This window comes from Dermacentor variabilis, chromosome 1, assembly GCF_050947875.1.
Source record: "Dermacentor variabilis isolate Ectoservices chromosome 1, ASM5094787v1, whole genome shotgun sequence".
NCBI lineage: Eukaryota > Metazoa > Arthropoda > Arachnida > Ixodida > Ixodidae > Dermacentor > Dermacentor variabilis.
The window spans coordinates 30,921,510-30,934,734 of NC_134568.1; the positions used below are offsets into that span (position 1 = coordinate 30,921,510).

General features: G+C 45.7%; 1 protein-coding gene across 1 annotated transcript in view; it reads left to right on the top strand.

Annotated features, from left to right (window-relative positions):
- The first annotated feature begins 1,667 nt into the window (after nucleotides 1-1,667).
- LOC142571031 (uncharacterized) overlaps nucleotides 1,668-13,225 on the top strand; it is a 133,962-nt gene continuing 122,404 nt past the window's right edge. The window contains exons 1-3 of the mRNA XM_075679356.1: nucleotides 1,668-1,853; nucleotides 1,992-2,095; nucleotides 2,180-2,243. Coding sequence (XP_075535471.1) covers nucleotides 1,801-1,853; nucleotides 1,992-2,095; nucleotides 2,180-2,243 — 221 coding nt within the window. The 5' untranslated portion in view covers nucleotides 1,668-1,800. The remainder of the gene's footprint in view (nucleotides 1,854-1,991; nucleotides 2,096-2,179; nucleotides 2,244-13,225) is intronic.

Here is a 13,225-nt window from a genome sequence, read left to right on the forward strand (position 1 = left end):
TCACCAAGTTTTCTCCTCGGTGATTTCATGCTGCGGCCATTTTGTGCGGCTTCCCCAATCTTTCACGCGTTATAATTTCGAATATCCCTTACTTTCCTCTTGTTGATCAGTTTTGACAGTTCAGCCAGTTTTACCTGATCTCAGTTGGACACTTTCATGCTTTGTCGTTTCTTTATTAGAGCATTTGTTGCTTGGTGGAGCTTACCTACTGATTGCCTTGGTGCCCTCCCTCGTTGCGGCGACGGCTGAGTCTTGTGGTGTTGGCTGAGCGCGGACGCGCGCGTTCTATCCTGGAGGCAGTCTGCGCTGGGTTCGAAGGATAATCGACCGGAGATAGCTGATTGCTTCATGTGCGCTGTGTTCTCGCGCGCCTAGTTCGTGTTGAAGCGAGAGGCAGCCCTAAGCGGAATTCGCTCGCCTCTGCTGCCGCTCTTCATCATGCTAGCGTTCTGTCAGCCAGTGTCCGCGGGAGACGAGTGAGACGTGTTCGTGTTTGCCTGTGCGCGCGTGACAACGTGCTCGTAAATTTAATTAGTAAGCGAATGTTTACACCAGATTATGCAGCTGGTAAAACGACTACCCTTACTTTGTATAGCTGTCTGATAATTTGCTATCTCAATCAATGCTTCGGTTGTCTGGCGAGACTGACTTTTTCCTCCGTCTTCGGAAATATGGTGACCACCATGACTGAGAGTGATCCGGAGGTTCACGCCATACGAAATGACCCGGCATAGAATTTACGGCCATTGTTCCTCAACACTAAAGCTAATGAAATCAACTTCATAGACAGTAAAAAAACAAAATTACCGATGATTACGATACTCCCTAATGCGAAATTTGAACGTAGCGCTATATGTGTTTTCATTTCCCGATATATTGGCTGCGCGGACAATCTGTATTGTCCGGCACGTTGCAAACGGAGCGAAGTGTGGCGCGACTGCCTCGCTAATCTAGAGATCGCAAGAGCCAGCGCGTGGGTGACGCGTGGGAGCTATTCACAGCAGCCGCCGTCGACAGACCTCCCAAAAGACGTGCGCTACTCTGGCGCCATTTGGTAGCCATCATTGCCGCACCACGCTTTTCTCCTCACCCTTTCGCCATACCCTCCTCCTCCGCTTTCCGCCTCATGGGTTCTCTGCACCCTCCTCGCGTCGTTCATCCCCCGCTGCGCTCCTCGTTCGCTTTCGTCTTTCGCTGTACTCGTTCGCTACATTACGCCGACACTCGCCGCAGCAACGGGCGCCTATGAGCTGCGCTCTGAAAATACAGACAGCTGACTTTGATGACTTATTGACTTTTACCGGTACCGCACGGGGCATTTTCCACTGCGATCAATCATACTCCTCGTTAGATTAAACAACTGCGCGCACGCAGACACGGAAGCAGTGGTGCTCTTGCCCCTCTTGCGTCCTTTTCGCTTTCGTGACTTTCGGAAGGTCGGTGTGGCCGCTCAGTGTCCCTAGCCAGCCCATGAGACTAAAGAGAAAAAAAAGTTCTGAGGTTTTACGTGCCAAAACCACGACACGATTATGACGCAAGATGTAGTGGGGGACTCCTGATTAATTTTGACTACCTGGGTTTCTTTAACATGCACTCAATGCGCTGCACGGGCCTGCACCCAGGGATTTTTCTTAGCGCCCTTGGGTTCATCGGCTGGCAACTATGCTGCAGCGAGCGGCGGCGCCTGTCGACTGCCGATACGGCTGATGCGAGGGGTGGTTACTTTCGAGTAGCTTGACGTGCCTCTGTCTGCTCGAAGTCCGTACACTTTTCGAGTTGCATATGTTTTAAAGGATAGCTATGCACTTTGCAAATGACGACGATGATGTTGATTTCACAGTGCAGCCTGGAAGGTATGTTGTTTCTCCCAACTAATCCGTTTTATGTAATAGGGTGCTCGTGTTTAAGTCAAAATGACTTTGCGGCCGGAAAAGTGACATGAAAGTGTCCCGAAAAGCTACAAAGGCCTTTTTCATTTCGTTTTCTTGCAGCTCGAAACTTGCAAACCTCTTTTCTGACAATGACGCTGCGAAAGCCGGTAATAGTTCGCTAACTTACACGCCTCCGAGGCAACCATCCGTCGGCAAAACTGCTGGTGAGCCGCATTTTCCCGTGTTTCGTTTAGTGTTTGTCGCGCACCATCTACCACGTCACTGTGCTGCTTCTGTTCTCCTTGCAGATAAACAGTCATCGTCTGGCACCTTATCACTACTACATGTTGCTGTTGTCCAGGCATTCAAGTAGTAAGTCGACTATCTCTCATAGTCGTACTGTTCACTATAACACCTCTGTCAGCAGTGCATTGCTTCGTTTTTGTGCTCTTTATTGAACGTGAGTGTTGGAATGGCGCCCACATTTATGTTTGGTTAGCAATACGCGTCCTTAGTGAGCTAGTTGAAACTTTGGTGTTTTCGAAAATTAGATGGCGATAATTGGTATGGCACCGTCCTTTACCACCGTAGCGAGTCGATGCTCAATATGCTTATTTAACGCATGTTGAAACTTTTTCTTCACTAGCTCTTATAGCCTTGTTCGCTTGTTGCCGCCTGCGACGTTTAGAGTATATGTCGTGTTTTCCCCTTCACTAGAGGCATATACAGACTAGAGGGAGTGCGGGTGCTGCCTTATTTCTTTTTCTTCGTAACTGCTTAATTTAGCCGGTATTTAGGTATTACACACCTTTCACCAATAAATAATACAAGATATCAAATATTAGGAAAGGAAAGCTTGTACAAGGGGACTTATTGGAATGAAGCCGTTGTCGTGTACTGATGGTATTGTGATGAAATAGTCACACTTGCATAAGGACTCTATGTAAAACTGTTGTTACGCATCCAACCCCCTTGTAATCAGTATATCACTTTTGCTATATAAGTTCTATGGTATACTTCAGCTTAGATGCTAGTACCTCCGAGAAATGGACATATGTAGTTTTTGTAGTGTGCAAGGCCTGTTAATGCACAAAGAAATTAATAGATTGGCATACAAGGATAATTATTAGCAAACAAACACAAGATATACTTAGCCAAACGTGAAATTCAATCGTATCTGTAGATGTGCGGCGGCATTGTCTGCATTATTTCTGGGCCGTCATTGTATCAATTGGCATGCTTCCGCTTTCATAGTGAACTGCTGTGGTTGCAACATGTTACACGGTACAATCGTGGACAAAATATTGCGCGATCTGCAAGCACGTGCCAAACTGCATTCTTGCACCCTTTAACGAAGCAAGCGCCTTCTTTTGAGACATGGCATTGTGCATGCACGCCCTTTCATGCTGGCGTGCTTGCTGTTAGGCCCATTTCTTTCTAGCATGCTGTCGGTATCGCAATGATTGCAGAAGAATATGCTAGGAGGAGTGGTGTCGTTCTCGGGCGTCGGGGTGTGCAGTGCATTGTCACACATCACAATCGAACAAAACAGACACTGCTCTCTTAGCGTAATCTTCTGCAATCATCGCGATTCCACTAGCAGGCTGGCAAGAAATCAGCCTAGTGGCAAAAACGCCAGCATGAAAGGCTGCGCATGCGTAATCCCATGTTTAAAAAATAGACGCTTGCTTCATTAAAGGGTGCAAGAATGCAGTTTGGCACGTGCTCACAGATCCTGTAATATTTTGTGTGTGACTGTCCTTAATTATGTGCACATCAACCCCTCACTGCACTGAACCTTTCCTTTCATTTATTCGGTCACAGAAGAAAACTTAGCAAATATGACATTTACTGACTTGTAGTTGAGAACATTTCTGAACCTCTGTACATTAGAATTTTTTCATACCATGTTTTTCGAAGTCCAAACAAAGCCATTTGTAAATTACTAAATGTTAAGATTTTTTTGTCATGAGTAGCATCTATGCATCTCTATCTCGGCATGCAAATATATTTCAACTCAAGGTTGACTGTTGTTGAGTCTTAAAAGGTGCTGAGAGCAAAGCAAAAGGAAACTTGTGTGCCATCCTCCTGCAGGTTTGTGCTCTTCCTGAGGTTTAGATAGCTTTACCATATAGATGACAAAAAGCCATCATTTTGTGTCTTGAAATTATTTCATTCCGTTGTGTGCATGGGGCCAGTGTTCTTGCTTATAAATGGGTCTTGTTTGTTTACGTTTTGCTCATGGAATAAGAGGTGGAGAGGCCTGATAAGTTGGTCAGCTTATGTCCAAGTAAATCCACTGTGTAAATGTGAACATTATAATGAGTACACAGTAGGTTTACTCATTTTTAAGTCTCAGCATAGTAAACAATGTGTGCATTTTATGTTTACCACTGTTTTATTTCTTCTTTAAAGAAATCTCCACAGCAATGCAGACATGCTGCTGGGATTTTTTGGATTGTGCATTGTCATTGCTAGCTTCACATGTGTTTGCTTCCAATTTTGGATGTGTTACTTTTTGTTCCTATCAGTTTGCTGCGCTGTTTCATTGAAAGGTGCATCCTTCATTAGCATTAGAGTTACTATATAGTGGTTGCTGGCAAAGTGACAGCATTTTTTGCTTAGATAGAAAAATGATGCAGCTGCTGCTGGGGATGGTCGATTAATTTTTTAATTTAATTAACGATTAATCATTAATCATTTTAGCATTTAATCGAAATTACTGCCAGGCACTTTTCAAAAGCTTGAAACAGAGTTGTCTACTTTTATAGGACATTATTTTAATGTTTGACAGGTGGGACCACGTTTGAAACACAAGTGTATAAACATTTGATAAAAGATAATCTTTAACTGGTTAGACTAAATGTCGTTACCAGTTGTGGCTTTTGAAAAGATAAACAATATATGTTATAAAATGGCACTTGATGCAGAATTAAATAAGATACATGGCACTAGTGAACGCCTGTACATTACAGTAACAAGAAATAAGAAAAATGGCAAAAGTGAAAGGTGAAGACCAACTGAAATATGCAAGAAATTATGATATGCACAGGGGAAAAAAATTACTGGTTTAGTATTGTAAACCACATGTTTTTCTACAGAACGAAGGAATGTCAATTGGCTGGGGTGTACAGGTGAAACAGACACCTTCTTTAAATGACCACAAACCAGCACGCAAGAATAGATACTTGGGTGCTATAGATTTGCTGGAATTGACATGAACTCCATTGCAGTGTCAAATACATGCTCCAACCTGGCGTGCATGTTTTGCCACATGTTCAGTGGATTGGGAGTGGCACGAGGATCGATGACTGGGTTGGGGTAGTATCCCTTGAATTCTGTGGACATTTCAAGCCTCCGGGTTTGTGTGGTGTGTGCTGTGTGGGGGAAGAGAGGGATCAGAGGGTTTGGCATCACTTGGAAAAACACTCGACATTCACTCTACCACAGCTGCACAGTCACTGCTCGTGCGTCGCCATTCCAGTAGAATACCAAAATTTTCGGGCCACTCCTGTCAACCTCTCGAAAACAATTAATTGAACAGGCCTAATCGGCAAGTCGATTAAATAAATGGTGCGCATCGATGAAGATTAATCATTTTACTGGATACATTTAATCGATTAATCATTCATCAATATTACCCACCCTAGCTAACTACTGCCTGCTGAGTGTTTATGCCAGGTGCCAGCAGTTGATATTATGCCCTGGCACCCCGCAGGGCTACACCTGTCACTACACTCTGCTTTGTCGGAAATTTTCAATTCATTGGTGTTGTCACATTTCACCATCTTATCAGACTAGTGCAATCTTGCGAACTTTCTCTTAGAGCACCAAATACATTGATGTAGGCATTGGTGACACCATATTAGAGACACAAACTCATATTCTGATCAAAAACCCAGAAAGAAGCAAGGATACACCTCATAGTGGCTGCATTTATGACTGAACACACATCAAATCCATCCTGTGCCTGCATATTGGGCTCTCGAAGGAGTTCATTCTTTTTTTCTCTCCAGTTGTATGTAGGTACCACATGCAACTTTTCCATGAGCACATAAGCATAAAGCATTTAAAGAAAAGCTGTGTCATCCTCTTTTGTTATACAAATTCATACTTCATACCAAGCAACATTTTCTGTCACTGCACTTAAACCTGCACTCCTTATGGTACCATGAAAAACACTATTCATATATGGCGACAAGGACTTTCTGTACCGTTTCCTGGTTTATATTTTTTATACCTGTCGCACTGCTCTGGTTGTTGCCTTTGAGGTGTACTTCTGTGTTAAATGCAGCTTCTAACCTGCATGCAGAGAACATCAAATGAAATCACCTTTAAACTTTGGCTGTCTAAGATTTCCTGAAAATAGTGCAGACGATACCAGAGTCATTTCGTAAGCCGTATAAGCCAAAATTAATCCTTTCAAAGGTGGCTAGTAGAATCACTACATGGTGGAATTGAGCAACAGTAGTCTAAGAAGCAATGTCCTTCAAGCCAACATTTGGACAAGGAGACTTGTCTTTGTCAGGGCCCTGACTAAAACATGCCCCCTTGTCTGATGAAGACAAGTCTCCCTGTCAAAATGTTGTCTCCAATGACCACTGTTGGCGATTTCAAGTCTCCATATTCCTGTGAACCTCTGTCTTGTTTTTCAAAAAACGACATTGAGTGCACTTGGAAGTAGTAAACGTTTTCCATTACCATTCAACGGCCTAATTACCCCACAGAAATGTTAATTAGAGCATTTTGTGAATTAGTTGTCTGGTTATGAATTTTGCTAATGTTTAATTGTCCAGGAAATGGCCAGAGGAATTGCTCAAATATCTTGCCTTTTCTATTTTTAGGCACTTCAGCTGAAACAGAGTAAATTTGCCTGCAGATCAGTGCATTAAGTTAAGCAGTTCTCTTCTATATGAATTCTATGAGTGTACTAACCAGTTGTCCTTTGTGAAATCTGTCACAGTAACATGCAACGTCCATTAAGTCCATATAGTGCAGCCTGTTCTTTTACGGGTGGAAGTTTTCTTTCTTTTCTTTTTTTCTTTGTAGCACTGCACAGTATGACTCCCAGGTGATTTTACTGTCATTAACTGTTGATGCCACAATATTTGTTCTGCATTTTCATCCTGAAAGTCTTATTACACAAGCACAGTCGTGGTAGGCTGGCATGTCGGTTGTGCAGTTAGTACAGGCATAATGCTAGAACAGAGCCATCATTGCATGAAAGTAGTCCTAAAGAGGCCCTGAAACACTTCTGTAGCTAATCTTAGAATGGCCTTACTACAAAAGGTCATCATCTCGTGAATCTCGTACTGCAAAAATTTTACAGCGAAGCCTCTAGTTGGTAGGGATTCTTCATGTCCGTCAGCGAAAAAAAAAAATTTATCCAAAAAAAGTGCATATCTCCTTTGGAATCAGGCATACAATGCACAGCTCAGTATTCATTTCAATAAAGAGAAGCACAAGACAAGCGTCAAAACTGCATGATGGATGATAAGGCGTCTGTGAACAATGCGAGGCACGTTGCTTCTCCCCGCGTGTTTTCCGGTAAAGATTACGGCTGCATAAGCTGCCCTGGTGAGAAAGGGTCAACAGCAGCATACAAATCAGTGAGTGACGTCTCCAAATTTTATATAAGAATATATAAGAGAGAGACCTGCCTCGTAACTCATTCAGTTCATTGCAAGACCGCTACGGGTAGGCCTTGCAAAGTTAAGACCCCCAAAGAGCAGTGTGAAAACGATGAGTCGTGAAGAGTGCAAAATCGTAATGCTCAACAACGGTTTCATGCCGAACTAGGCAGAACAATTAAACATTTCATATCCCCATCGATGGCATTTGAGTAGTTTTCTAACAGCTTCGCTGGCCATCCACTTTTGCAGGGTCGGGATGGTGAGTCAATTTTTTTTTTAGAATCCTTGAAGTATATGTGGAGTTATTGCACCGATTCGCTTCTTTCTTTTCATTTATGCTAGTGTGCTGAATGCTGCACAGGGGAGAAGCCAAGGGGGCAAGGCCCTGCCCAAAAATTGTCTCGGCGACAAAAGGGCTCGTTGCGGCCATGGTAGACTAGGCTGAGCAGCACTCTTCTGGTATCTCGGAGGCCACATGCAGCAGGCACAGCTACATGCAACTGTCGTGCGTAGACTGGCAGTGCAAAGATGGGATGACTTTTTTTTGCCTCACAACTCACAATTAGCAATTATTTATTACTGAGAATGTTCCCATGATACGAAATCGAGCAGTAGCTGTTGGTGGGTCCAGCTGCTTCTGATGACGCTGCATGACAACGTTGTGGCAGTTAGAGAAAACAATTTATTGCCGTTTTCAACATGAAATTTTAAATTCCCTGCTGCATGTAGTGGAATAATATTTGGCTTACATGTTCACAGGGGCCTCTTCTATAGATTGGCAGTGTTTTCTTACTGTGTTCAAAAAGTGTTTCAGGGTGCCTTTAATTGGCAATTTAAGTGTTTGGACATACCAAACAGAAAAGTGCGGTATGTAAATTCTGGGCTGACGATCATGTCTTCAAAGTATTGCGCTGATGTACACTGTGAAATTAGCTGAAAATGCCTATAAAGAGGAACCACACTCCCTGCTAGCAAAGACATCACAGCTGTTGCCTTTGCATCACACATTTGGTGCTAAAGTGCTCACAGATGTGGTACTTGCAGTGCACAAGTGGCCAACAGCAAAGCAAACTTCTCGGGGATGTGTGTGAAATGCGAGGCGCCCAGAATTGCCACTGAAAATTTGCCATGTGCCAGGAAAAGAATGGAGAGAAAGAAAAAAATTGAGGCCAGGGTCTTGCCATAGGTGTTGTGTGGGCCCTCGGCTCTGATATTGGAGTAGGCATGAGAGAAATGTCACGTGCAGGCATTGGTTGAGTTGATTGGGAGGAAGCCTCTTGTACTGTCACCTCGAAACATATTTTCTTCTCTCTCTATTGTAGTTAAACCCTTTTAAAAATATCTTGCATAGAATGTTCCTTGAATGGCATTTTACAATTTCCTCTACATAATCTAAATTTCCAACTGAGCATTGTGTGAAGCCTTCTAAATATAATTTTATGCTGTAGCCATAAATTCATCATCAGTCTATTTTTATGTCCACTGCAGGGCAAAGGCCTCTCCCAGTGATCTCCAATTACTCCTGTCCTGCGCCAACTAATTTCAACTTGTATCTGTGAATTTCCTAATTTCATCACCCCACCTAGTTTTCTGCCGTCCTCGACTGCACTTCCCTTCTCTTGTCACACATTCTGCAACTTTAATGGTCCACCATTTATTCATCCTACGCATTACATGGCCTGCCCAGCTCCATTTTTTTCTCCTTATGTAAGTTATAATCTTGCCTATTCCTGTTTGCTCCCTGATCCTTACCGCTTTCTTCGCGTCTCTTAACATTACACCGAACGTTTTTCATTTCATTGCTCTTTGTGCGGTCCTTGTTCTCGAGCTTCTTTGTCAACCTCCAAGTTTCGGCCCCATATGTTAGCACTGGTAGAATGCAGTGATTGTGCACCTTCCTTTTCAATGATAGTGGTAAGTTCCCAGTCAGGATCTGACAATGCCTGCCGTAAGCACTCCAACCCATTTTTATTCTTCTGTAAATTTCCTTATCTTGATCAGCATCCCCTGTGAGTAATTGACCTTGTGGAGTTCTCCTCCGTGCTCTTGGGACAGAGGAACGACAACACAGTAGTGCAAACAATCACAAGGGCATTTATTGCACCTTTCATAGATCAATGCCTGCTAGCCGAGTTGCTATCCACAAAACATGCCGATGGGCGCGCGACAAATCTAGAAGTCCGACTTACCGCGACCGCATAGCGAGCGAATATGTTCGCCCCATGCTGGATCCCAACGCCTGGTCATTCGCGTGTACGGTCACGCGGACGGTGTCCAAGGCGGCCACGCGAGACGGTCTCGCAGAAGCATGGGTCGGCGCACGCGCAGTACGGCATGTCCGTCCCGCTTGCTTCCCGAACCCAAAGAGGAAGCGCCTTGTCTCTCGGCGCCCGAGTAACCCCGCCGCGGCGCGACACTCGCGCCATCTCTCGTACCGCGCTTGTACCACTCCGACCGCCGCGGGCACCAGGCCACGCGAGCCGTGCGGGAAAACAGCATATCAGGGGATGCGTGAGAGTCTCGTATCCCCCCAACCTTAAATCACTTCTTATACCGGCGAAACATGTGACACGGTCTAACGGTCTTCGCGAACAAGATAGTACGTGCAACAGTGGTCGCGCCGAAGAAATGTCTACACGCTGTCCATAACATGCGAGCCGACATTGTCCCTGGGTACACCGCTGGCGTCCGCCGGTCACAGCAGCAGCTTTGCGGACTCGACGGCACGATCCCAGGCCAGGACTCCGGAGACGACGACGCAGTAGTCGGTACGAGCAAGCGTCGCTCGCGCCCACGCGCCCTGCTGGCAAGAGCCGCCGTAGCTGTCGGTGACCGCCGGCTCTTTTGTCCGCCGCCGAGGGTTGTGAGCTGGATACAGGAGGCCGCCGAAGTCGCTGCGCCGAACTGGCCACAGCATCACCATCGCTCGATCGTAGTCCGGAGCAGCAGCGCAGACGATGTGCAGGTGACAGCAAGCCAGGGGTGACTCCAATCACGCTGCGTACGCTCAACACACTCGGCAAACACTAAAGTAGTGCAAGGGAGAGGAATTCTGCATGCGCATCGCCCACGTGGTACGATGTTCAACTCGGCTAGCAAAGATCGGGTAGCTACTCAGATGCGAAGTTCACGTGAACGAAGCTCGCTTCCTTGAGTCGAACGAGTAATTTCAATTCGTGCGAGGCTAAATAGAATGAGGGAAGCAAATTGCAACACCTCAACGCCACGGTCCACCAGGTTGTGTCCCTCCACGTGCGACAGGCAGCTCCGTAAAGCCTTAGGCCTAAAGCGTCGCTACCCTGACAACAACCGGCATCCAAAAACAACCCAAAATGAGCGCAAAACAGGCAGCCGCGAGGAGACGTCAGCTCTGTGAGGTGGTCCTACTCCGCTCGGTGCACACAGCATCCGAGTTGACGGCGCCCACCGTCCCAGACGGTGTCGGAGCGCCCGGTGCCAGGCCGCAATACCAGTCAGCCCGTAGTGGCACCCGTGGCCCGCGGCCATCCGGCTCCCAGAGCCGCGACTTCCTCAGAGTCAAAGAGATAGAAGCTATTTACGTGAGAAATTCGGACCACCCACGAGGCTTCCGTACTCACTCGCTTCAGGCTTGGCAATGCTCCACGGCGCTGAGCCTCGCTCTCCCAGGATGCAGACCACGTGGCTCTCGTACCAACGAATGCCATTAAAAAAACACTTACGAAAAGGCTTAGCATATTGACATGTTCAAACACACTACAGCCACCATCACCTCGCTCAAGAAAGCACGCCGCCGACGCTAGCGATCAAAATTCACGCTAGGCCTACGCTTCGGTTCAAACAAAGGTCTCGAACGAAGCAAAACTGTTAAAACTATCGTCCGATGCCCCCAGAGCCCCTCGTTGGGCGCCAGATGTGGGGGCCGGATAGCGAGCGAATATGTTCGCCCCATGCTGGATCCCAACGCCTGGTCGTTCGCGCGTCCTGTCACGCGAACGGCGGCGCATTCCAAGACGGCCACGCGAGACGGTCTCGCAGAAGCATGGGTCGGCGCACGCGCGGCACGGCACGTCCGTACCGCTTGCTGATCTCGAACCCAAGAGAGAGCGCCTTGTCTTCCGGCGCCCAAGTAGCACCGCCTGTCGGCGGCGTTAGCAGCGCAACACTCGCGCCATCTCTCGCACCGCGCCCCAACCACATCGACCGCCGCGGGCATCACGCAGGCCACGCGGCGAAGCCGCACTACAGGAGGCGCGCTATGCGGGAAAAACATCAGGGGACGCGCGAGAGTCGCGCATCCCCACAACCTAGGCAAACATTCTTCACCGACTCTAGAGGCCGACTGGTGATCCTGAACTCTTGTTCCCTTGCCAGGCTACTGATCATTATCTTTGTCTTCTGCATATTAATCTTCAACCCCACTCTTGCACTTTTTATGTTTAGGTCCTCAGTCATTTGTTATAATTCATCCCTACTGTTACTGAACAGGACAATGTCATCTGCAAACCGAAGGTTGCCGAGATATTCACCATTGATCTTTACCCCTAAGCTGTCCCAATTTAATAGCTTGAATACTTCTTCCAAGCATGCAGTGAATAACATTGGAGAGATTGTGTCTTCTTGTCTGACCCCTTTCTTTATGGATATCTTCCTACTTCTCACGTGGAAAATTGGAGTAGCTGTAGAATCTTTGTAGATATTCTCCAAGATATTTACGTAAGCCTCCTACTCCTTTATTACGTAGTGCCTCTGTGGCTGCTGGTATCTCTACTGAATCAAATGCCTTTTCATAATCTATGAAAGCCATATAGAGAGGTTGATTGTACTCTGCAGATTTCTCGATTGATTGATTGATGACATGGATGGGATCCATTGTAGAGTATCCCTTCCTGAAGCCAGCCTCTTCTCTCTGTTGACTGAAGAAAAGTGTTGCCCTTATTCTATTGGAAATTGTTTTGTTGAATATTTTGTACTATACTGAAAGTAAGCTAATGGGCCTACAGTTTTTTTCAATTCCTTAATGTCTCCCTTTTTGTGGGTTAGTATAATGTTGGCATTCTTCCAGTTCTATGGAACACTTGAAGTTGTGAGACATTGCATTTAAAGGACCACAAGCTTTTTAAGCATATCTCCTCTATCTTTGATTAAATCGACTGTTATTCCATCTTCTCATGCTGCTTTTCCCTTTGTCAGGTCTTGCAAGCCCCTTGTAACTTCGTTAGTTATAGAAGGAGCCTTTATTTCCTGTTCATTATTACATTGAATGAAGGTGGCGTAGCTGCTCTGGGTACTGTACAGGTCAGTGTACAACTCTTCCACTGCGTTTACTATATCTTCGAGATTGCTGATATTACCCTGCTTATCTTGGCTTGTCCTTGCCAAGTTTTCTTCTCTCTGATTTCATGTTGTGTCCATTTTTTACTGGTTCCTCAGTCTTTCTCCCGTTATAGTTTTGTATATCCCTTACTTTCTCCTTGTTGATCAGTTTTGACAGTTGTACAAATTCTATCTGATCTCTTGAGTTCGACGCTTTCATGCTTTGTCGTTTCTTTATTAGGTCCTTTGTTACTTGGGAGAGGCAAAAGAGAGATTAACTGATGGAATGTCAGTGCACACATGTCTCGTTTTCCAGTTATGCTATTAAATGGTACTTTTACTTGCTATTTGTCTGTTTCACGTGCTTGTCACTCTTTGAATAATGTCCCATGCTGCATGTTTTTGTATACCTTTGACATCTTGCAC